General features: G+C 40.5%; 1 protein-coding gene and 1 non-coding gene across 25 annotated transcripts in view; both read right to left on the reverse strand.

Moving 5' to 3' along the window:
- Nucleotides 1-25,721, reverse strand: part of Sgip1 (SH3GL interacting endocytic adaptor 1) — a 217,617-nt gene that overhangs the window by 21,701 nt on the left and 170,195 nt on the right. For 10 of the 24 annotated variants that reach the window (XM_076934590.1, XM_076934587.1, XM_076934582.1 and 7 more), the window contains 3 exons: nucleotides 20,216-20,343; nucleotides 18,859-18,985; nucleotides 14,002-14,067 (listed from right to left, as the gene is read on the reverse strand). In XM_076934590.1, the coding sequence (XP_076790705.1) occupies nucleotides 14,002-14,067; nucleotides 18,859-18,985; nucleotides 20,216-20,343 (321 nt within the window). Of the gene's footprint in view, nucleotides 1-12,997; nucleotides 13,058-14,001; nucleotides 14,068-18,858; nucleotides 18,986-20,215; nucleotides 20,344-25,721 lie in introns of all 24 variants that reach the window. The other 14 variants (XM_076934592.1, XM_076934583.1, XM_076934599.1 and 11 more) reach the window with 2 other exon arrangements.
- Nucleotides 16,329-16,435, reverse strand: LOC117709766 (U6 spliceosomal RNA). Its single transcript, XR_004606985.1, has one exon. It is a non-coding gene; the product is annotated as a U6 spliceosomal RNA (small nuclear RNA).

Genomic DNA, 25,721 nt, shown 5'->3' on the forward strand with positions numbered 1-25,721 from the left:
TGTTTAATTTGGCATACATCAGTAGGTGCCTAGTGTATTAAATTGTTTGGTTCAAATTTCTTGGTGTAGTATTTGTATCATGATAGGCTATAAAAGTTGTTTAGAAACATTTTATTAAAATTAATTTAGATAATTAAAAATAATATTTAAATTTTTATGTATTTAAAACTACCACCAATAGATTACTGTTAGTTTGTGAAAGACTCAAGGTAGGTTCAATATTTGTTATTACAATAACACACCTCTGGTACTCCTAGAAGGGCCAGCCAATTAGTAGCAATTCCTGGACACCAGGGGAAAGGACAACAAATTGTCATTCCACTAAGCCTGCTGAAGGTTGGAGGCAAAATGACCATTTTACCTTGAGAGGAGAAAGCAGGTGATGTCCTAGCATATGGAAGAAACAGAAAAACTCAGTACCTAACAGGAGAAGCCAAGTACACAAGATTCTGGAGGGATGAGGGGTAAGTATCGAATGCAGACACTGGACATGTTATGGAATAAACCTGGGAAGGGGACAGACTTTGCAAGCCGTACCACAGCGCCCTTATTTAGTAGAAAGCTAACTCAAACGTGGTCATAAAATGTGGTAATTTTTTTTAAATCAAATATCAAAAGAAAGTCAAAACTCAAGAATCTCTATTGAGCTATTTAATGTATTTTCTTGCGTTTGGAAGTGGTTTAAGACAGCAACAGTGGGCTGGGAAAGGATTTGTGTTCTGACTCTGAGTTATATTTTCTCCTAAAAATGGTGGTAGGTTCTGCCTAGTTATTTTGTGTTTACTTTTGAAGTTGCTGTCCCCCTACTCTTTTTAAATAAAATATGACACTTGGTATGTTCTTTTTTTTTGTAATGAAGTATTATCATTTGTGGAAAAAAGGATTAGATTTATATGTGTTCATGTATGGATATAGCTCACTGAATGTAACCAGTTTAAAGGCTACTGTCAGGTTTACAGAGCTATTGCATATTCAACTCGGATTATATTCTATGTAATATTTCCCTTAGTATCAAAGATATACCTCTAGATACATTTTAACAAGATGCATCTTATAATTGATCTCCAAAGAAAAGCTGTACGAGCTCACAGAGTATTTGCCCCACTGATTTTGAATGCAAGCTCAGGTGGGCTTTACCAGCTCCTCTCATAGTCCTTCAGCCGAGTTACTTTGATTAATTTCCCTTAAAGTATCTGACTGATTTTTTAAATACATTGGAACTTTATCTCCTTTGAAAATGCTTGGAAAGAAAAGAAAGTTATGCTTTGATGCAGTGAGAATGTGAAAAATCAGTTTATGCAGAAGACTAGCTCATATATGTGCCTGCGCATCTTCCTTGGAACTTAAATCCTATAATCTTGAAAGCTGGGACAAATAGGCTGATGGATAGGTACTATGGAATGACTCTTGGATAGTAAAACATTAACGTTCAAAAGCTTCTCGCTGATTTTCATGGAAGCTGTTTGCAGAAACTTAGAAATAAACTTGGAAAAATAAATATAGCTAAAATCCTGGAGTGTTTTTTTTTTAATGTATTGTAAAGTTAAGCTATCAATGTTATCACATTCAAATAAAATTAAAAAAGCATACAAAGTCAAGATTATAAATCTGTTTAACAAAGCTAAATTACTGTGTTAATAATCAATTGTTAGTCCCAGTCACAATTCAGATATCTGAAGCTTAGATTTGATTCTGATGGGGATGTGGAGGGCTTGGATATCCTCTGCTGCCATTGGCTAGTAAACAAATACTCATCTCTATATTGAAGCTTATTTTGCATCTCAAAATAAATCAGTAGAGAGTGTATCATTAGATGGCTTTGTAGGATCAACTAAATGCTACACCGGTGTGTGTGTGTATGTGTGTGTGTGTGTGTGTGTATGTGTGTATGTGTGTATGTGTGTGTGTGTATGTTTATACAGAAAGGTGTTTCTTCAAGAATTTTCAACAAAATATTAAAAATGTCTTCTGTATCAGTATACAAAAAGTGTGATTTTGGTGAAATCTTTATTTTGTGTGTTTTGATATTTTAAAACATTTTTACAAGTAAAGTGTTTAAGTCAATATGATGATCAAGTCAAGTCAAGTCAAGAAAGCAAACTGTGAGTTTTTTTCTGGTGCTTAGTAGTGACACAGAGGGTATGTTAAAAGAAGAAGGTGCAGTATATGTGATGTTTGGTCACATAAGCAAGCCATAGATGCACAGAGTCATAGTCACAGGGGAAATATCATAACTGAAGTACAGGGAACAATAACAGGCATTTTCTGTGGTCATTATATCACAGATTATCTTACTTTCTTACGTGTTCCTTTCTCCCAGTTTTCTCTAATGTAATAGTGTAATCACATGGGAACTTTTTGGGAATCTTACCTTGAGGTGCCTACATTTCTATTTTTAATTTCTTATATGGTTCCTTAGAGTTAAAAGATGGATGCTGGCAATTTTAAGCACTATTGTAAGTTATTTTCCTGATGGGGCTAACATGTATGGATGGAGAAGGCGGAGGAGGAAAGCTGCCTGGGACTGATGGACTCCCCGAAAGCCCACAGTTTGAGTGGCCAGTTTCCTTGGTAATAAGTTGTAACAGTTCAAAACCACTGAAGTCTACAGACAGGAGGAACTGTCACTAGTAACCATTCTTCTTGTCCCCTCAACAACACAGCACCACCAAAGTATCCTGCAAAGACGAACCCTGCCCTGCTCCCTCACCAGACTTCTGGGAGTAACCTTGGTGCTTTATCAGAGGCTGTTTTCATGCTTCTCTGTCAGCACACAGGTGAAACAAAAGCTTGTTCTCATCACGCTGAACAGCAGACAACCAACTGTAACTGTGAAGACACACAGTACCTGTATCACTAATCACCTGCCAACAAGAAAAGCAGCCTCATTCCCTCTGTGTTTCCTCGTGTCCTGGTGAGTCCTAAGCAGAGCAGTAGGAGAGTGAAACAATTCTACCCTAGGTCCTATTGGCTGACAGGCTCTGGAGAAAATGACAGACACATGCATGATGGCAAAGACATTGATGAACTCCTAACAGAGATGACTGAAAGTGCCTTCTCCTGAGGACGTCAGCAAAATCTTGGATGGAATGAAGCAATTAGTGCACACCTGTTAGTACATGCCCAGTGTTATTTATCCTCCCCATATTTAAAAATGGGAAAGATATGTTTATGTTAATAGTTATTATAAGGTGTAATTACATTTGTGTTTTGGTTTACATTTTGTAAGGATGTTTCATAGCCAACAGTCTGAAGTTAGTTTGGAGGTAATGCTAATTAAATATGTCTCAAACCCAGAGACAGAAAGGATTTGAAAGGGAAACGTCTCCTGAGTCTCTATGTCTCTTTGTATCACTAGTGTACTTTCTCCACTTATTTATGTCACTCCCCCTTAATAGGGCAGCTAGAGGCTCATAAAGGAGGGGTTTCTGTCTTATACATGCTAGGTATGCAGTGAACTGCTGAGGCCCACCAGCCCTTAAAAGACTACTTTGTTATGGAAATATGCAACCTAAAGTTGTGGCTAGTCCTTCTTAAAAGACTCATAGCAAACATAAAAAAGCCACAGAGATTATTGGCCAGCCATTGTCTGATGCTGGCTCAGGACCATTGAAGAGTGAAGCAATTTTCTTTGCATTCTTACCCTTCAGTTTCTTCTGGGGAGGTTTGAAATTACTTGTCAAATCTACCAAATGCTGTGGTTTACAAACAAACAGACAAAACCAGTTTTCCTGCACATCTTCCAGCAGCTTTTGCATAGGAGGGCACCACCAGCTAGACTAGTAGTCTAGAGTCAGCTTGAAGGATTGGCTCTGGTGGAGGCAGGTGCAGAGGGAGGTGGCATTATGGGTCCAAGCATCCTTTTGTTCCATAAACAACAAAGGGAAAAAAATGCTTGCTGTCCATCAAAAGGAAAGCCAGGTAGCAACTCAGAACAGTTCATACTGTGACATGATTTATGTAGAAGATGAAAATGCTAGAAACTTCTTGAAAGTGAGCAAAATTGACACAGAGGCAGCACGTGTCACTAACCAGGGATGTGTGAGTTTGGACAATGGTAGTCAAAGCTAGGATGTATTGAATGATTTGCATTCATGGTGAACTCATGGGCTTCATCCTGACCACAGTGCCATAAGAAAGGTACCATTATTATTCAGCTTCCAGAGCAAGAATGCAAAACTTAGGTTTTAACACATTGTGCTGAGGATGTAGCTCCAACTCCCAAGCTTTAGGACAGATCCTAAACAGTATGTGTATTATAACACACACGCACACAGGCACGCACACCAGTAGCAGCAGCACCACCACCCTCTTTAAGATATAAAATATATCTATTCCACTTCTTCTTTACATGTGTAATTGTACATATGCATATGTAAATATGTATTACCAAGCACGCTGATATAAATTAATGGGGGTTTCCTTTCTAATATTTAGGATAAAACCAACTTATAGTAACATGTACGTATGGCATATAATGATGTATCAGAATGCTAACACAGCAAGAGTTAATAGTATTTAAAGGATGCTACCTAGACCTAAATCATCCTATTTCCTCCATTGCCCTTAGGTTAGAGAAGAAAATAAGACAGAACACCGATGGATGCCTCCAAAACACTCTATCTCCTTAATAATAATATTTTTTACATGTTAGTGTCACTGTTCATTTGATGTCTGGGTTCTGTACATTATAAAGGCAAGGACATGCTTTTCTTACTGACTGCGGTGTCCTGATAGCTTTCACAGTACCTGTGCACATAGCAGGTACTCAGTTAACAATCACTGTCTGAATGGGCACAGCTGTAATAATATTGATAACAAATGTACAGTACCTAAATCCAAATTCAACAAATTTAATCACTGTTTTTCCCAACCACATGCCTACCTGTTACAGTTAATAAGCATGAAAAATTAGTAAATACACTTCCGTTATAATGAATTTTGAGAACCTACACAAGAGTCTTGACTCCTTTCACAGCTGTTTTCATGCTGAACCTACCTTAAGGGGGTACATTAGTCAAACTCTGTAATACTGGCTGTCCTAACAGGACAGCAAATTTCTTCAACATGACTTATATGTCTCTAAGATTATTATGGGGTAGGTAGTGAACGTAATTTTTTTTTCTCAAGAGCCCCTGCTACTTGGAAAAGAAAAAAAATGAAGTATTATATAAAAATATAACTAATTTTTTTAACTAATGAAGAAATACACAATTTAATACCCAATTATTTTTACTGTGAACCACTTCATTTTTATTTGATATGAGCCAACAAATACAAACATTCCTCTAATCTCAAGTATGTAAGTATTCGTGTGTGAGTCAGAAGAAAAAAAGCAGAAGTAAAGTAAGACTATACCACAGGGAAGGGTACATGCTCAAGAGAGTGTTGGAGGCGTTGATGGGCAGCAGGTAGGAATGGAAAGAAACAGCCCATAAGTCCTATGTTAACTTGCATTTGTAATAACAGCCAGGAAGAAGCTGACGCTTTTCTTCTGCAGTTTTCCCTTCTAGTTGTCAAGTTGTTACACTTAGAACGCCACTGGGTTTTAAACATTGCCACAGGTACGAATGAACAAGAGAGAGAAGACAGCAAGACTTTTAGGCTATTAACAGCTTCAAAAAATAAAAAATAAAAAAGGTAACTGTTGACTGGCCCACTCAAAATCAATCACTGATTTTTTAAAATAAGAAAACCACAATGGAGTAACTTCCGTTGCTGCTGCTCTAAGTCTTGCTGTCTGTGGATCCAGAGTCTGTCACTCTCAGCAGACAGCGCCCTGTCTTTACTGTCTATTTCCTCTTGGACTAATCTTCAATGGATGCTGCACAGGAACCTCAGTCCTTCTCCCTGGTCATATCACTCTTACTGATTTCTTCCTCCTGATTAACAACAGACTTCCCCTGGTTCTCTCATCCAAGTACTAAACCCTGCTTAGCTTCAGAGAAAAAAATGATACTTGGCAGTGCTAGGTACTTGGTGTGACTGTCCATGGCTCCTTAGATGGCTCCTTATCTGAAGGTGGGCTCAGCCTTCCAATTTTCTTCCATACTATTAGATATGGAATGTCGCTACTTCAGATGACATTAGTATTAGCCCACTCCATTCCTATCTTCCAGACTATCTACGTAACTTCTCCCTGATTATAAGCATAAATGTCAAAGGTGCTCACAGACCACTACCACCTTTAAAAGCCCTTAAAATTCACCTTGCACAGGGATTGTATTTCAGATTCTTTCTCCAAGCAGGCCAAACATTTTAGATTACAGTCTTGATTTACTTGGCCCATCTTTGCAAACATTTCTCACTTGCCCAGGATTTATCAGTGCTGAGGATAAGCTGAGGATAAGTTCCTCACCTCAACTCTGCTTACTCTTTCCAGCCCGAGCACTGAGCTCTCTGAATCCTGGTTCTTTAATGTCCTCAACTGGGGCAAGCCCTCCTCTCCAGAAAGGTGTTGCTGACTGTTCTCAGTTAACCCCTTGTGCTGTTCTAGAGTTTGCAACTCTCCCATGCTTTGGCTAAAGCCACCTTATGGGAAGTACTCCATTCCTGGTGTTTGTGTTTCTAGAAGGCAGACATCATTTTGTTTGATATTCATAATATTCCAACATAGAGACTTATAGCCAAGAAGAGCAATGGAATCGTTGTACCCACTGAGGAAAGGAACAAGTGAATCTTTTTTAGCTTTTTTTTTTTTTTTTTTTTTTTTTTTTTTTTTTTTTTTTTTTTTTTTTTTTTTTTTTTCTATTAATCATGGGCTATTTCCTTTTCCTGCCCCAGGGATGTTGAATTCAGATTTCCAGTTGTCTCCATGTAATAACTCTTCTATGAGGGATTATAGCTTTGTGATTTTCCTGTTTGTCAGTTTATTTCTGCACTCAGGCAAGTGTTATGTGCCCTTAGGGTCCATCTGCTCTCTGAGGGGTGAAAGTTTTTATCAGTAAAGCAGAGGGTCTCTTGTTTTAGGCATATTTTCCAATCTGTTTTATTGTGCTCAGGTTTTTTTTTTTTTTTTTTTTTTATGACAGTGCAGTTCAGGGACCTGCACTTTGGACCATCATGGTCTTAAAATGAGGAAAATACACCACAGGCTGAATATGATGGAGACACAAGAAGATCCTGGCTTAGCCACTGACAAGGAGCTAAGAGATGACATTAGAAGGAAGGGAAATACCAGAATCTAGAAAACACAGTGTCTGAGATCCAGCACCTTTTTTGTCACATCTCTTCATTTTTCTTACCCAGTTTGAATGCACCTCAAAAGCCTTGATAATTAAAAAGCAAAACCAAACCTTTTCAGGTGATGTAATAATTTAATATACAAAAGACAAGTTGATCCTGTTGGATTTTCTTAATTATCTTGCTGGATGGGATGACTACCATCCCTTCCATTCTGAGGTTTATAAAACAAAGACTAAGCGACATTAAATCCTCAAGATTAGAAGTTTTGTCGGCACAACAGGGACTTGAATACTAAGGTGAATAAAACATAACTTTTAGGAACTAGCAATAATTCCCCCTCTGAGTGGATTTAATCACCAACTTTGTGCTACCTTGAAGATGGTTCCAAAGTTCCTGCACATCTGACCACTGTTTGAGATGTGAATAGTAGAGTGCCGCTTTAAGTCATGGTGTGAACAACCTGAGCCCATGCTATTGGAGTGGTAGCTCAGAAGTGTACTGTGATATGGGTTATCCATGAAATCTTGCGGCGCCATTACTGGCAAAGATAGGAGTACCTAGATATGCTAAAGTAATACATACATACATACATACATACATACATAATTAACTATTTCACTGTCCAGGTATGCCCTTCCTAGTAACACACTTGGCCCAGAAGCTACCATTCATTAAATTTTGCCACAACTATTTAATTAGAGAGATTCTGACATTCTGGACATTCCTGGTCTCCTTAGGGGCTCCTATACACATTTGGCCTACATATCTTCCTCAAACAAGATGAATAAAGCATGCTCTGCCCATTCTGTCTGCAGCATGCCGGTGTTACACTAAACATGAGTGAGGTGGGGCAATGTCTTCAAGCAGCAAGAACAAGCCAACATTCGTGTGGATTCTGAGGAATTTTCAGAGCCAAGCAACTAGTTTACTATGAAGAGAAGATGGAAAAATCTAAATCTTCATAGATTTCTCTGGTAGCACATTTTGAAGATTTCAGAGTTAGTTAGTATGTTAAAACAAAGAAAGAAGCCCTTGTGCGAGCTTCATTATTAAGGGAAAGGACTGTACAGTTCATAAGCATACCACAGACAACACACAATTGCAGAAGGGCAAGAACTATGCCTGTATTTGGAATGAAGATTGAGTAGAACTGATGCTTTTTGTTCCTGCCTTGTTACACCTGAATAGGGTAGGTACAAGTAGAAAACCCCACCCACCTGAAGAACACTATGAATTTAGCAAAGCAAATGCTTCCCAGAAAACTGTCCACACCTTTCAATTTTCCTTTCCTTAATGACTTCTAAGTGAGTTAATTAGAAACTTTGTGATGGGAAAAAATATTGAGCCTTTTCCAAACTCTTACAGGTCTTCAATACAAGTCTGTATGAAGAAAAGTGAGTGGTGCTGGGATGAAGGTCAGTGACAGGGTTCAAGCCTAGTGGTTGTGAAACTATGGGTTCAATCCCTAGAACCTCAAGAAAGAAAGAGACAGACAGTCAGACAAAGGGGTAGTGGTATGTGTTTTCTGCATGTAATTATGACTTACCAGTGATCAATTAGGGACACCAAAAAAGCCTGCTTAACTTGGTCAGTCATTTGGAGTGCTGTTTCTCAGAGACAGCATGAGTTCAGAGAGAAAAGATTATCTTATTGCAGAGATGACCAAGGTGCTTCCAGAAACGTATCTTTACTCTCTGGGGCCTGATCAGGATATAGAAAAGAACCCGAATGGAGAACTGGGCTGGTGGGCAGAGTCAGAGAGGAAAGGGTGGGAGAGGAAGTTTCGGTGCTGGGGGGTGGGGAGGCAGTGTACAGGCAAGCTGTGTCTGGGAATGAAAGAGCTGAGGAGTGGCACAGGGTGTCTCCCACAAGGCAGGTGGAATTGAAACGTCTACTCTGCTGGCTATGAGACTTGGGAAAGCTGTTACCCAAATCTCATTTTCTTCAGCAGTGGCTGGTGTAGGTGAAATGAGAACAGAGGTACTTCCTGCACAGTGAATGCTTGGGCATTGCTCTATTTGCTATTTATTTCCACACTTCTCCTAATATGCCCCAGCCTCTTCCACGTTTTATTTCTCATATAGAACTCCTTAGCATCTCCATACTAAAGATATTTATTTCTCTCCTTATTTTTATCCTGCATGCTAGAAGTAAGCTATGTAGCAACAGGGATTCTTTTTTTTTCTTCCTAATGTGGCGTGGTCAGCAAGGCACTTGTACGCATCCAATGCTCAGTAGATGCTGTTGAATGAGAGAATGATTGCTTAACGTAGCTCCGATTATAGAAGACCTATGACAAGTTTTAGTTATGAAATGGCTAAACTGAACCCTGCCAGGAAATGTTGTTTTCAAGGTACTGATGCTGAGCAGAGTGGAAGAAGCAAGTTGGGGATGAAGAAACTGGAGAGGTCCTGGAGACCATGGGTTGGATGGGTCATTCCCCACAGAACTAGTAGACAGGACACTTGAACATGAAGATGATTAAAAGGAAGTTAGTGGTACTTCACAGGTAAATGCAGAGGGAGGCCCTGAGATCAGGGTTCAAGGAATAATGAGGGAAGTTAGTGGAGTGATCGGATAGGTGATCAAATGACCAATGTCAGGAGTGGCCCTCAGCCCCATGGCATGAGGCCCACAGGCAGGTGAAACACATTCTGTGGAGACTGCTTCAGAGAGAGGTGGGTCCCTGGAGAGAGCTGGGATTCAGTTAGGGAAGTGAGTGTGAGTTCGGGAAAGAGACTGAAAATGTAGAGAGTGGGTGCTAAGGATGCTGGGCCACAGAGGACAGTGTGACGCAGGCGACCAAGGTGGCCTGAGACACAGGATGACTCACGGCAGCAAGGAATTTTTTTTGTTGCTCCTTGACTTTCATCACCAGATGCAAGGTGACTTTATAGTTTAAAGAGCCATAAGGAAGGAGAAAGGCAGTGCAGTTTTGGAAACATTTGACATTAAAAGGCACTACAGAATTGAAATATCTATAAGGCACAGTGATTTGTTATGGAAATATCATTTCGTTCTACCTGAGGATACTTAATGGCTTCAGCAGCTAGGCACACCTGTGTGTGTGTGTGTGTGTGTGTGTGTGTGTGTGTGTGTGTGTGTATGTATGTGTATGTGTTTGTATGTGAGTGTTCATGCAGGTGTGTGCCTTGTGTATGGGTGTGACATGTGGGTATATGACAAAGGCCAGAGGTATCTTCTTCAATTGCTCTGTACTCTACTTTTGAGGTAGAGTCTCTTGCTAAACCTGAAATTAGCCATTTGGCTAAACTGATTCTAGGGATCCTTCTGTTTCCACCTCCACACTGCTGGGATTACGGTGGGAATGGTGGTGCTGGGTCTTTTTATCATACTTGTGTGATAAGTCTTTACCAAACTGAAATTTATTCTTAGGCCCTGGATTTTCTTTTGGTTGATTTAAAAAGTTACTAGCATTTAAATAATTTTCTTAATAAGCTCACTATACAATATATTAAATTTTCTAGTAAAATTTTTACAAAACATATTCTTAGAAGTATTGAGGTATATTTAGAAGCATTGTAATTTATAACCCTGGTCTAAGATTTTGTACCTTATTTGTTAGCAAGTCTGAAGTACTCCATGCCTTTTTAAACTAAACTTAATGTTAATGTTAATTAGTTACTTGACAGACTGGTCAATGACTCAAACATTAATGAAGTGAGTATAGAATCCTAATCATGATTATGAACAAATATGAACAGGAAAAAATGAACAATAAAGTTTTAAACACTAAAACTTTATTCAGAAGTCAGTAAATAAATGCAAAACTTCTTAAAACAAGTGAAGATTTTGACAGGAGAACCTTCATGTTCTTTTTTTCTCTGGATGTAGCATTGAAGAAAGGTGTGATTAATGAAAATAAATGTGAACAAACATGAGTGTCCTGGAGACTCTGTTTAATGTTATCCAACAGAATGTGATGAATGGCTTTTTGGAGTATAAACACTGAAGTGGGGCCATGGTCTTAAGGTGTTATCCAACACAGTCATTTCTACATCATTTAGTCCTGACAACAGAAACGAGTCTTTGCCATCTTTTCAGGTTTCCCTAGGTGAAACCTCCTAGAGACTGATCTCCATATATGATGCTCCATATACGTTACTTGATTTCCTGGATTAAAAAAGCGAGTGCAGGTTTTGTTAGTGGCTCAGCCGAATGAGAGTTAGAGCCTTGGCAGGCCCAGGTATTGTGCTTGTGTGTGCTTTAGCTTCCAATCCACCCCAAAGCGATGCATCCCAAAGCTGCTTCAATCACTTTACTGGTGTGCCCGACAGTAAAAAGATGCCTGCATATTTTGTGTTTGTTTGCTTGGTTTTGGAAAGCTTCTCTCCAGCATAGAGCTTGCTACTATCCCTGGCTACTCCTGACTACCCTCAAATGCATCAGGCTCTCTATGCCTCTATGCTGGGATTATAGGGGTGCCTCAGTCCAGCAGTCTTACCTGGACCCTTTAATTTCTGCTGACTGGAAGAGAAAATTTAGGGGATCATGAGTTTGTGGGCTTACCATCTTTCTTATTACAAAACTAATGGCTTCAAGTAACAAAGGTACATGGGAAAAAGGGAATCTTTTCAGGAAAATCACCTAGTACCTGTTCTCGGCTCACACTGGAAAAAGGCTTTAGGACACTGGAAAGGTTTGAGATAGACCACGTTTTCTGAAGCTGTATAAGCTACTTTGCATTAAGGGCTCCCATCTTACAAAAAAATTCATTGTTGGGTGAATTTTGTTTTCCTGTGTTTCATACTCTTCATATATCCCAGCCACTACAATTTTTAAATCTGCACTAAAACATACTCAAGTTCCTGTTGTTGTCACAGAACACAAAGACATGTTCAATATTGATATCAATTCTAGGAAGAAAAAAATTATATATACCTATTATTGATTGTTATTATTATTATTCTTTTACCAACTTTTGACCCTGGTATAAACTTCACTATTTAAAATTATACAAAATAAGACCTTATATGATAAATGCATAAAATGCATAAAATGGCTGATTAATTAGGTAAAGTACTTAATTTGCCCCCACTGGTAGTTTAAGTGTGCCATATTTAATCAAATTTCCAGCCTATGAAGGTGAGTTAGAAGTTAAACACAGAAGACTGCTACCCCTTGATAGAGGATATAATAGACGGTCAAACCTTAAGCTTAGAAACTTGATATTTTTATGCGCCTCTCAACCTTCTAGAAAGGCAAGTTTTACATTGCTTGTCTACTTTATTGCAGTCATTACAGTTGCAGTTTTGGGAGACGCAGAGCAAAGTTTCCCTTAACACTCCTTGCTGCTGTTCTGTTTCTGATTGCCCCGTGAACATTCACAACACACACAGGCACCCGTGCACCCGCACGCACATTTATAGTTGACAGGACCGGATTCTACATCTGGAACGTCCGTTTTCTAAACCAACCCCAAACGTGCTTGAGTTTGCCACACACATGTGCAAAAGGATTAGGCAAGAGCCTGGTTGACAGAGTCAAGTTCCTTAGCCAAAGAAGGTTCCATTTCGTTCTGCTTTTAAATTGGCCATCGTTAATTAAGTAACCGATGTCAACTGCAAATCAGCTTTAGTTTGTTCAATGTGGAAAATTGGAGAACACATACAAACCAAATTCATGAAATGCTTTCTTTAGTGTTTGATGCTTTCTAAGTAGCCATAGCATTTTCAATGGAGGAAGCACGATCAGAAATTTTGAGGAAAACTGGGGATTTTTAAATGAGAATAAAAACAACACAGGAAGAGGAGACCGTGAATTAGAACCTGGTATGCTATGCACTACTTACCTTCAAAAGTCAAATAAAACTTTCCTCTGTCAAACCAAACGAGGGAGGGCTGTTCATTCTCTGTTTGGCCAGGAGTTGAAGCGGGAAGGGGAAGGTTAAGGAAAGGGAGAGAGAAGGAGACGATGTGAGTTACAGAGCAGGTAATTAATCTCACTACAAGGAAGGGTGGGGGCACTGCATGCCGTTAGCGTGCAGGAAAACAGGGAAGGCTGGCAGTCTAGAGTTGTTTGTTTGTTTTTTTATTTCTTTTCCTTAAAATTGAGCAAACAAAGCAAAAAATCGAAGCTATGGAGACTGAAGGGATGGACACGCATGTAGGTAGCTTGAGGCTAGGCACTTGTAAACATGGAGCAGATGTCTTCCTGGCCATGCAAGGGTGTCAGCAATATTTCAACTGCAATAATTTGGGCAAACTTTCATTCAGCAATTGCTGTATCGTTTTCATCTTCAGTGTCATCCCCTTGCTTGTTGGCACAAACGATAAACTTGGCTAGTGGTTTATATGCGTCATTTGCTTAGCTTTTCAATGACAACAGCACTGCATATCAATTTAAAGTCCGCAGATGATGTCAGAGATCTCCTGTCCCTCTCTGGGAACCGCCATAGGCATCCAGTCACAACACACCCTTTACTTCTGTACCAAAGAGAAGAGACACTTCCAATGGTGCCCCATTAACTGCTGAATCAGAAAGCAGACAATAGATTCTGGGTACTTAAATCACTTCTTCCTCTGAAAATCCACACAGCAATGATTCTCACCTGGTTTGAGCCTTTTCTCTTTTGAGAAACTGTCATGCAACCTGCTGCTTTATAATAAAATGTCCACTTAAGATAGGTTCAGTGACATGGGTTCCGCAATGGATGGGACATGTACAGGGTGCATCTGAGAGGCACTGGGACTCATGAGGTGAGGAGCAAGTCTATGAAGCTTCTAGCATTCAGATGGAAAACAGCTTGGATTTGAAAAGTCTAAGTATCTAGAGATCACTCAGCCAGCACCATACCTGCAGGCGTGTCACAGCGCCTTTCAAACGAGGGCAGTTTGTCATAAAAAACATCATCTTCTGACACTACAAACCAAAGAAACATAAACGAATGGAAAACAAAAACACAAGGACAGATTCCAAAGGAAAACCGAGAAGCGCAGTTTTACCGATCAAGGCAGGGATGATTTTCACGGCAAAAGGAAAGAACTTAAAGTTAAGACATTGGGATTAGGATGAAGATGGAGATTGGTGAGTGTATTTGAGATGATTCTATGAGGGAAAAACTGAAATAAAAAGAGTCAGGGTTTAGCATCTCTCAATGTGGTGGAAATCAGCTGCAGGGAAGGGGTTATGCCTCACTGTCTCAGGGACTATTATTAATAAATGATTTCCCCGGGAATACTTCCTTCCAATGCAGTTCTCAAGGGGCCAGATGTATGTCCATCAACACAACCCCCAGCATAACCCTGACAGCTCAATAAGATCACCTAACATATACGTTTCCCCCAGGAAGAAAGGAGTTAGCTTGACCACAAACAAGCAGTATAAATCCACTGTTCCCTTGTGAGAGGTGTCATTAATTTGCTTGTACCTGCCTTTGACAGTTAAAGAGCATTCATTTTGAATGGTGGTATCATACCGGCATTTTTGATCATGGTTCCAACTGTGGCGAAACATCTTTGGAAGTTGGCCACAGCTTTACGAGCTGGGACTTTGAACCTCAACTATTTTGTATCTTTATGCAATCTCTCTTCTTACCAAATTACAAATATATGGAACTTTTATTATATGAAATCAAATAAAAATAATGTCCCAGGTTTCAAAGGTATTATTAGAACCTGAATAGATTAGGCAAATAAAACCAGTAATGGAGAAACCTATCCACATTGCAGAAAAGTTAAGCACATAAATTAGGATCCATCAAATGTTTCATGAACAATGATGCTTCTGGAAGTCATTCTATTAACCTGCTGCCTAGACTTAGGGAATATGGTAGGAAAACTTTTCCTTTTTAATTCTTTAGGTTCTAAGATTTAAAAAAAAAATGTGTGTATGTGAATGTGAGTTTGAGTGTGTCTATGTGTAAATGTGTGTGTGTGTGTGAGTGTATGTATATGAATGTGTAAATGTGTGTGTGAGTGTATGTATATGAATGTGTAAATATGTGAGTGTGTGTCTCTTGGGGTGGATGAGGAGTAGGTGCATGCTGTGCCCAAGAAAGCCAGAAGAGGGCGCTAGATTTTTTCCAGAGTTGGTTTTAGGACTGTATACCATTTGACAAACAAAGTTTGTTTAGAATTAGTCTTGGGCCCTCTGGAAGAACAGCAAGCATAAAAAAAAAATAAATACATTAACCAGTTAATATATTTTATATGTATGGGTGTTTTGTTGCATGTATGTCTGTGCACCACATATATGCCAGCTCCCTCAGAGGCCAGAAGAGGGCACTGGATTCCTTGGAACTAGAGTCTTAACCACTGAGCCTTCTCTGTAGCCCCAGGTTCCAGGATGTTAATTGTCAGTACTGTACTCTTAGCTTCTTTGTTGGTGGAATGACTCAGGGGAACGCCTGTTCCAACAAATGGGCATATAGGTACAGATGCTTCACAAAGTACATCTTTTGTTTCCATTGCAGACTAACTCTGCATGAATACAACTCCTCCCAGAAAGTTTATAAACTTTAGAATTGCCATCCCATTAGAGAAAATATTTTATGTTACATTGATTAGAATAAGTCACTTTTAATCAAGTTAAGGACCAAAGGAAACATCAAAGTCTATCTGATGGACACTCAGTTTGTTACTTTTCTTTGTTACAGATTCCTGCCACATTAAAGATGCAAATCAAAATGTGTGATTGTCAGGGAATTGTCCTGTTATAATTAACAGGGAAACAAATGCCCGTCTCTCATCATTTTCTCTAGGAAATATTTTACAAACATCTAAACAGATTAACAAACATGAAACTTCTCACAGTCACTGAAATAAGAAGCAGCCAATAAAGTGGATATTTGCAAGGAGAGATAAACCTCCGATATCTCTCCTGCTCTCATCTGATTCTTATAACTTCAAACACTTTCTTTATTCCATTAACAGCAATAAGTTTATATCTCCCCTAAATCACATAGTGCTGGTCTTATGGGCATTTTCTAGCACAAGAGTCATCTACGTAACTCCCCCATTCTAAAAGTGCATTTTTTCACATCCTCAGCTGTCTACAATTGGGGCAGATCACACAGTTAGTATCTAAGAAAAGTTCTACCCTGAAACATTTGAGATATAAAATTTTTAGCCATATAAAAAATAATGGTATTTTAAAAACTGATGAATTCTTTTTTTTTTTAAAAAAATATGGAACATTTCATGAATTTGCGTGTCATCCTTGTGCAGGGGCCATGGTAATCTTCTCTGTATTGTTCCAATTTTAGTATATGTGCTGCCAAAGCGAGCACAAATTGGTGAATTCTTAGGTTAAAAGTTATACAGTGTGTAAGAACTCTTTATTATTTTAGGATAATGATACACAGAAACTACTATCTTCATTGGGTTTACTACCCAAGGATCTTGTAAAATTGTAAAAATATTCACACTTACAGTTCTTTATGCATATTTTCTTATGAATTATTGTGTGTGGGAGAGTTGAGAGTTGCTGTTATTTTATTTTTGGAGATAGGGTCTCACTGTGTAGCTCAGGAGTGTGTGATTCACCGTGCCTCAGCTTCCTGAGGTACACTACCAAATGTGGCACAGTATTGCTTCAAAAATCTTAGTTCACATATGACTTTGAGCGGTTTATCGCTCAATTCCATGTAATTGTGCCAGGAGCAACAGAAAGGCACAGGAAACAGCAGGCAAGTGTTGTGGGGGTGGGAGGGGACTGCTCATCCACCAGTTTAGGGAAATTGCTGTGAATTTTCAACCTCCCCCAATCCACTGCTTTCGTGAATTGTCATTTTAGGCAAAACACAGCCTTTGGGGAAAACCAAAAACAACAGCACACAAGATGCTGCTGGCTGGTCACTCTGGTGCAGAGTTACTTCAGAGAAAAGTGCTGGTCACGTGACCCAAAGCAGACAGGGATAAAGACCAGGTGGGTGAGAACTTTAGTGGACAGATGAAACCAAATCAAACCCACAGAATCGAGGGGGCAGATGAGGATATGCCTTGGCGGGAGACATTGAGGCCAGCTTCCTACTTGTTTCCATTTTTCAAGCCTTGTGGGGTTCATCTTGAAAGAAAATACACAAGGTACAAGGAGGACCAATGTTGCTGGCTGTACCTGGAGATCTCTGCAGCGGGGCGTGTGGAAAAAAACACTGTCCAAAAGCATGAACAGCATTCAGATTCCTTGGGCTCAGTTCTTTCCAGGAATTACAGCGAGCCGAAAGAACACACAGGATGGCCCATCTGAGGCAGAGTGTGGTTATGTTCTAAGTGACAACTCACTTTAATTCCTTCTTTTCCCAACAAATCAAATCAAATGGAGTGTATGGAATGAATGAACTTGAGGAGGACTAACATTAGGACAGGATTCGGGCAAATGGCTGCTGAAATCAAGAAGATGATGGCGGGTGGTGGGGAGGTTAGTAGTTACAAAAAGTAACAAAACAAGGAATCTGAGAAATGAGCTAATACTACTAATATACATTAAAAATCAGAAACTTGCAAATTGTCCTAATTGGTACAGAAACGGAACACATAAAGCTATATAAGAAGTCTTAAAAAGCCTGTCTGTTAAGAAGTTACATGAGCTGAGATATGACTGTCTTGAAAGACCAGAAGGAACAAAAATTCACCTGAAATTAGGAAAGTGGTTATATTTTCAATTTATTAATTTAAGCCAAACTTGAAGGTTTCTGTGTGTGTGTGTGTGTTGGGGTGAGGTGGGGGATGGTCTGGCTTAAAGTATAGAATAGATGATAGAGCTGAAATTCCCTTTGTGGTTCTTAGAGGCACACCTTCATTCGTTTTTTTCTGGGGAAAAAATGGGCAGTTATTCTTCAGAAGAGCCTCTGACTTTATCTAGCTATTTCTCAAATGGGTGATTCTGGGATGTGTGATGTGTGTGTGAAGTAGCAGCAGGAATTCACGGAGCTGAGTGAATGATTCCCCCTGAGCAGTGCAGAATGGGCCTGTGCTTTACAGCATGGAAGAACTGGAGAGCAGCTCGGAGAAGAGCGAGGGAGCCAGGGCACACAGGGATGTGGAAAGCTCCAGGTCAGACAGCATGCAGTAAAGAAGAGAGGCACAGGGGAAGATGGGAGGTGGTGATGATGGGGGGGGGGGCACGCCACCCTCTGAGTTGCCCTTCACTTTCAGCACAGTGCACACCCAGAGGTACAGGGGAATTTGCTGGCAATGATATTTCCCCCACCCTGGGGGAAACTGACCACGTATCACTGAAAAGCAATGTGAAAAAATTTCTCAAGTATCCCAATGCCAATGTCTACCTCAGGTAACCAAAAATGATGAAGAATCGAAAGTTTCAAGAAAGCGAACTTTCCAAGATCCAAAAAGACAAAAATTACTTCTGATCTCAACATTTTCTCTCAAAGGAGAATACTTCTTGTTACGAGAAACATCCAAATATTAGCACCTTCCTTGGTGAGTTCTTCTGTGAGTCTATCTGCATGGGATAACGTTAAGAAAACTCCTATAAAAAGCGAGCAGTCTCGCATTCTGTAAACTGCTCATTTGTATGGCTAAAGCTCTGGCTTCCTTAGCTGAGAAAGTGCTTTCGAGAGAAGAACCAGGTGATAGTAGCAAACACACAGCAACAACAATTAAGACTAGAAATGGGGCCCTGGGAAGCTCAGATCATAAAGGACAGCCAGTTAACAACCACAAACACATGAAAAGAGAGAGATCATTTTACCAACTGTGGGAGTGGTGGCGGCGCTCAGTGAATTAGTTGACGATATTGAAGAAGTGCTTTCAGCCCGGGCTAAGGGTGCTATCGGAGGAGGGCTGGAGGAGTGTATGGGTGGGCTAAAAGGTCTGGACTGTAGGGAGAAGAAAAGAGAGGACAGTTAGACACAGACAGCCATAATACTTCAGTTCAGTCTTTTAAAATGTTTATTGTATTTTATTTATTTTGTGTTCATGTGTGTATACATGTCACGGAATGCACATGAGGGTCAAATGACAACTGTTTTTCCTCGTGTGGGCTACAGAGATTGAAACTAGGTCTTGGCAGCCAGTGCCAACATCACTGAACCATCCTGCCAAGCCTGGTTTCTGTATCTTTATTGGTTCTCAGCCCTGGATATGAAAACCCAGGTTCTTGAAAGCCATGACACCATTTTCAGTGGACGAGACTGTATTTATACAAAGCCATTGTGCTGCATCTAGGGCAAGGAGCCATACACCCTGTGAGCTCAGTAGTCACTCTGGCTCACACAAGGTGTCCAAGAGTGCCCCAGGACCTAAATGGATACACTCCTACATAAAGAGGTTTCGAGACAGCATCTGAAGGTTATGGTATCACTCATTCTGTGACTGTTACACAGAGGTCAATGAGATTTACTTCTGCCACAAGCTTATTAACTGAACCACTGAGAAGACCATTCCCACGCCTCAATCTTAGGATAAAATTCAAGGAAGCGACCATAGAACATCTACAGGGCACCACTCTACATTTATGTTGTCAAATCTCTTCTGCTGATTTATCTGGCTTCTGGGATCAGAAGCCAGAATTTTTTAAAATATTTATTCAATATATATGAGTGCTGGGTCTTTTCACAGACCAGAAGAGGAAATCAGGTAGCATTACAGATTTTTTGTGACTGTCATGTGGGTGCTGGTAATTGAACTCAGGACCTCTAGAAAAGCAGTCAGTCCTCTTAACCGATGAGCCATCTCTCCAGTCCAGGAACCATTTTTTCCCTCTCTCACAGTTTTCTATAACTAAAACAACTATTGCAAAAAAGAATCCCTTTTCTTTCACTGAAGCTTCACATGACTGACTATCACTATCCGCATTCGCCTCCAGCTGCTGCCTCAGAGTTGACAGCCCAAGCATCTGATTCCTACCATTTTAGAGCTTGGCTTGAAAGCAGGGAGAAATCTGAGGAGAGTAGAAAAGGCATCCTCAGACAGTTGCTTCTTTTCATCTGGTCCCTGTGATGGTCATTTGTATAAGTGCTGCACTGCTTAGATCTGAAGTTGAGATGCCCGGTGTTAAAGGGCTTGGGGATCTCATTCTGAGCAAGCTAGAGCAGGGAGGAACATACCACATCTCCGACTCCAGGCTTTCCTGGAGGTAGCTTTGGCCTGGATGGAGGCCTGGGAGGAGGTGGAGGCGGAGTGGTGCTGCTGCAAGGAACTAAGGGGGTGGCTGGCCGAGCAGGAGAAGATGCACCTGGAAAACAGATGGGTGTTAGAAGCAGCAGGAAACCCAGGCAGCCAGAATGTAGCAGCACACAGGGCAATGTCTGGCACAGATGCAATTTTTTCCTTTTTCTTTGCAGTTACTATGCTAAACCTTTCGCACAACACACTTCTTTTTCTTTCAATAAAGAAAAAAGTTCCTCAGTTGAACTATGGTTGATGGCAGAAGCTGAAGCCTGCTACCGTGTTGTCATGTGACACCCAGTGAAAGGTAAATCCTTGATGGAAGGTGAACTCGGGAGACTCTTGGCTGGCCAGGAGGGGTGCTTCATTTTGATCATGTATACACAAGACTTATGATACATTTTCTTGTTTTTGATTTATGGTTAGAATTTATGTCCATGTTGAAAATGGAAGTTTAAACTCGGAGGAAGGCGAATGCTTTTTTTCACATTATATTTTTCTTTTTTAAACACAGGTAAGAGAATTATGCTGTTGACTGTATGTCAACCCCGAATGCTAATGTCATCACTATACCATATATGTATCATGAATAAAGGACATGAGTCCTTTGTGTGTTGAATCTTTTTAATGAAAACACAGCAAGTGCTTTGAATGGACTGTCCCTGGGGCCTGTTAAAGTAGGGTGGTTACTGTCTCTGGTGGTTTTTGAAAAGTCTCGTGGATTTACTTTTCTGGCTGTCCATGACAAGCATATGAAACACAGGTGACACACAGAGGTTGACATGCACACCGAGCTTGGCGCTCAGGGACCTGTCTATCTTCAGTCCTAAGTCCGGGATGCATGGAGAACTACCTGGCCCCAAACCTTAAGAGGTGAAATTGATGTTCAGACAGGCATTGTTCAGAACTGTCGCTCGGTTAGAAACAGCAGGTTGTAAAATCATTCCAAGGAATTTCCAGTAATTCTTGCTTTAGAAGATACTCCTCTGCCTCCACATTCCTCCCCCAGCTGCCTCGATACTACCACCTCCACATTCCTCCCCCAGCTGCCTCGATACTACCACCTCCACATTTCCCCCACCAGCTGCCTCCACATCTCCCCAGATTCTACAGTCTCCATTCTCCCAGCTACCTCCACACCCCACCACTTCCATAACCCCTGTCTTACCAGTTGCCTCCACATACACCCATCTCCACCTACCTCCATATCCTCCACCCTTCTCTACTTCCGTTACACAGCAAAACATAAAACCAATATCCCTGGAGTCCTAGACCAGCACCTCACTCCAGATTTTGAGATTCTCAAAGGACTTTGAATCTGAGAAGCCAAATCCATCTCAGAATCATTTTTCATCCTAAGAGAACCTTTGGGGGCAAGTCTTGCTTCTCTTGTTTAAAGATGGGAATCTTGAGCCTTGCCTCTGTACTGCTTATATGTCCTAAGTGTGGAGACACTGTTACTGCCTCTGCTCCATACCCGCACATGCCTCCCCTACCACCACCAACTGCATACATTCATTCTACTCTTACTCTTGCTTCAGTTGCTTCAGGATCTGTGCTAGTGCTTTACATATGTGGCATTATCCTCATGCTTAGCTTTGAAAGTAGGCCCTCTTAGCATCTCAGTGAAGACTGAGGTTCTTTTAGTGGCATGCCCATGATCATAAAGCACAAATGGTGTGTTTAACTGCAAAGGATATATGTCTCCTGAAGCCTCAGATGGACTACCACAATTTGCATACAATCTGCCCCCTCTTCCGTAACCTTGACACCTTGCACACATATTTCTTAATCTAAGTGTTCTTAGTATTTGGTAAGCAGTCTTTTTAAAAATGAAGTATGTTTGGCAGGCCCACTTACAAAGTTTCTCTTGAGTACTAAGTAGATGTTATGCCTAACATATTTTTTAGAAGACAGAAGCAACAGTGTAGAGATAGACATATGTTCTTAAACAGTAGAGCTTTGTAGGAAGTTTTTTGGGGACAGGGGTGTTTCACCCAGCCTTAGGACTATCTTTTGCTGTAGGAGTGTTCCAAAATGTTTGTTCATGTGTCTATAGTCTGAATCGAGCTCAGGCAATATCAAGCTTCAGAAGAGAAATTCAAGACCTCTTTTTAGTAATACTTGGGATAAAGACTGTCACCAGGGCCATCTGACTGGGTGAAAGGCTGAGTTGTGGTCCCAATGCCCTTTTTCTCAGCTATGAGTGGTATCTTTACCTCTCTGAGACCCAGCTTTTGTGTCTCAAAAAGTTATAAATGTTCTACCTTGCAAGGTACCTGTAACAACTCAAACTGAAGTCACTTCTGAGTTTGCTAAACTCTAAGATGCTATCTGCCACAAGGCAATTGGCACTGCACATGATGCTAAAGACTGTCTTTTGATGCAGGTATATCCAAAAGTAAAAGGAAAATGTTATTCCTTGAGAGCTAATTGTTTTCCTTTTCCTTTATAAACTCCTTACTTAAATCACATGACTCTTAATGAAGCAATAGGATTGATAGATTATGTAGGTAGACAGTACAGGAATGTATAGACGCTAAAGGACACATTGGTTAATCCCTGCTGGCCAGAACCTCAAGTTCTAGCAGGGGATGGGTATCTAACAACTGAGTCAATGCTCCAAATGCTTCTGTGACATTGCTCTCGGGTTTCAGGTGTTATGGGTGCAGGATCATATCTGCATATCTTCATCCTCTCTGATTTTCAATCATCTTTTCATTTTACCCTTAATTAGAGTTTATTCTCAAGAAGGATGATGTGAAAAACACTGGGCAATCCACTGTTTAAGACTTAGTTGTGCTACCAATACTGGCAACCTTCACATGCTCCTGGCCCATTTGCTGCTCTCAACCTGCAGTTTTATCAGTTTCTGAAGACCACAGGTGTGTTCGTAGTGTCTATTCCTATGTGTCTGTTTAGATGGGGTTGGGGCAGTGGAGGCGGCTGATGGCAACTGATAGAGGCAGAGCTCATGAACTCCAACAGATCTTCAGCAGATCCGAGCTCTGCTACTCAAAAGGTTTGTGAGTAAGACTGAGTTACCTCTTTGAGCTTTGGTTTTTGGTCTGCCAGATGAAGCTGATCGCCATTTCCCTAACATCAGCAACTACTATGGTCAATTCAACCTCCAGGGGGAATCTCAACAGAGAAAATGCCTCCATAAGATTGGGCTGTTAGCCAGGCCTACATGGGAGCATGCTCTGCCCATTTTGCGAGTACCACCCTGGGCCAGTGATTCTCCTAGATTCCATAGAAGAGCAAGATGAGCAAGAACAAGATGAGCAAGTAGTAGTAAGTCAGTAAGCGGCATCCCTCCATGCCTCCTGGATTAGCTTTTGTTTCCAGGTTCCTGCCCTGTTCGAGTTCTTGCATTGGTTTTTCTCAGGACATGTAAGCCAAATGAACTCTTTCCTCATCAAGATCCTTTTCATCATGGTGTTTCATCATAGCAACAGTAACTGTAAGAAACAACTGTAGGTGCTCAAAGTCAGTGTGTGTGTGTGTGTGTGTGTGTGTGTGTGTGTGTGTGTGTGTGATTTTGAGTAACACAGTTTGGTAGTGTTGGAATTTTTACTTGAAAGAAGTTAAGGCTATTGGAGCAAATTATTGGGTGCCAACTGTTTCAGCAGCAAGTAACTCTCCTGTGGGTGGGGTCTACACTTGGTCAGCAACAGATACCTGTGATGGGTGTATACTGGGTGTGGTTAAACACACTTTGAGATGTCTAGAAAATGCTGATCATGCCAGGCTAAGTGTCATGAAGACCAGAATTCAAATATCTTACTGTTGAGAATCTAACTTTTCATTTTGGGCTGTTTGTCTACATTCTCCCAATACAAGACGAAGTTATGAATTAACTGGAACTTAATTAAGGAGATAATGGTATACAGTTTTATTTATTCATGGGTTTCACCAGCCAAGTTCAGATTTCCACTTATAAATCTAATACCTTAATGCAAGTGAATGTAGCTTTCTTTAGCTCACTTAGCAAGAATTAATAGTCTCTATTGGTAACATTTTAAAAATAACTTCATATAAGGGCATGGAAGCAAATCATTGAAATAGTAACCAGACTCTCAAAGATCCCAGAACAGAAAGATAAGCTCTTCTCTTCACCAGATCAGTGGCAAATTAGCTTAAATATGTCAGGTGACAGGTAAGCTAGAACACAGGTGCACAGCAAACTCTCCAGATTGAAGGCATTTGCTTTAAGGAGTGCATGATAGCCCACCATTGGTTGATGGTGACTCTTGAAATATCCTTTCATAACCCTAAGGTCTTAGGCCAGGAACAAGAACAACTCAGGAAATGATGGAGGTCCAGCCCTCTTTGAAACTGACAGCTAACTTCTGCAGGATTGCTGTTCAAGAGGTTGTTCACTTTCTTCACAGGTGAGCGTGTAGCTTTGTATCCTAGACAAGATCTTACAAGGTAATGTCTGCATGGAGAGGTTGCTCTAGGTTTCTATCCAGTGACAGAAGCATAGAATTGGGCCTTTTGAGAACATTCTGGAACTCATAGCACCATGTGGTACAGGTGGGCCTCAGTAGTAAAGTGCATTCATTTTGTTTTGTGACTGGACTTTTTGGAAGTACTTGAAGAACACAGTGGTTAGGAACAGCTCAGGGCTGGATTTGGACAATCCAAATGTTTAAATGCCAAGTCTTACACTGCTATCTGTATAAACTATTTTAGTGTGTGTAAAATGGAGGATATTTTACTACAGAAGACAGGTGGTCACTGTGAGGTTGAAGTAAGGTGTTTAGGACTGGAGACTGTAGTTGTTCTTATGATTGGATAATAAAAGCTCTTAAAGTTCTTATGGCGATGATGCTGGCTGGTTCACTTTACTGCTCTTAAGTGTGTTGAATGTTTTTCTTTGCTGGGGGAGCTGGGCTGAGCACACAGTTAATCCAGCCCACTCTGGTGTCCTTAGAACCTGTCACTTTACAACAAGATGCAGCAGCGGGATTAAGACAGAGGTCAATGCCCTTCCCCTGTCTCATTCTAGATTCAAGTCCCTCACACTTTCCAGCCTCTTTCCAGGCTACTATCAAAGTGGCACTCATGACCTCCTTCGATGTGCTGAGACTGAGCCCACATACAAAGCAAATGGGAACCAAGACTCTCACTAGGTGACTGAGCAGTGGGGTAAATGGTTTGGAAAAATCCTTGTATTTTCTTGGTATACACAGCAAGTATTCCTAATGTTTTAAAATCAGAAAACACAAAATACAGCTTCAAATAAGAAAGAGAGAGAGAGAGAGAGAGAGAGAGAGAGAGAGAGAGGAAAAAAGAAAAAATTAGCAAGTGAGTTTGCATCCCAAGTCCCACTGTCTGTCACTACCCCCAGAGCTGGCATTGTGGCCTGATGAATGTTAAATTCTGATGCCTGATGCCAAGTCTGGTCATGAGGCTCAGGTACAAGGAAGGCACGATAAC

This window comes from Arvicanthis niloticus, chromosome 5 (assembly GCF_011762505.2).
Source record: "Arvicanthis niloticus isolate mArvNil1 chromosome 5, mArvNil1.pat.X, whole genome shotgun sequence".
In the NCBI taxonomy this organism is placed as follows: domain Eukaryota; kingdom Metazoa; phylum Chordata; class Mammalia; order Rodentia; family Muridae; genus Arvicanthis; species Arvicanthis niloticus.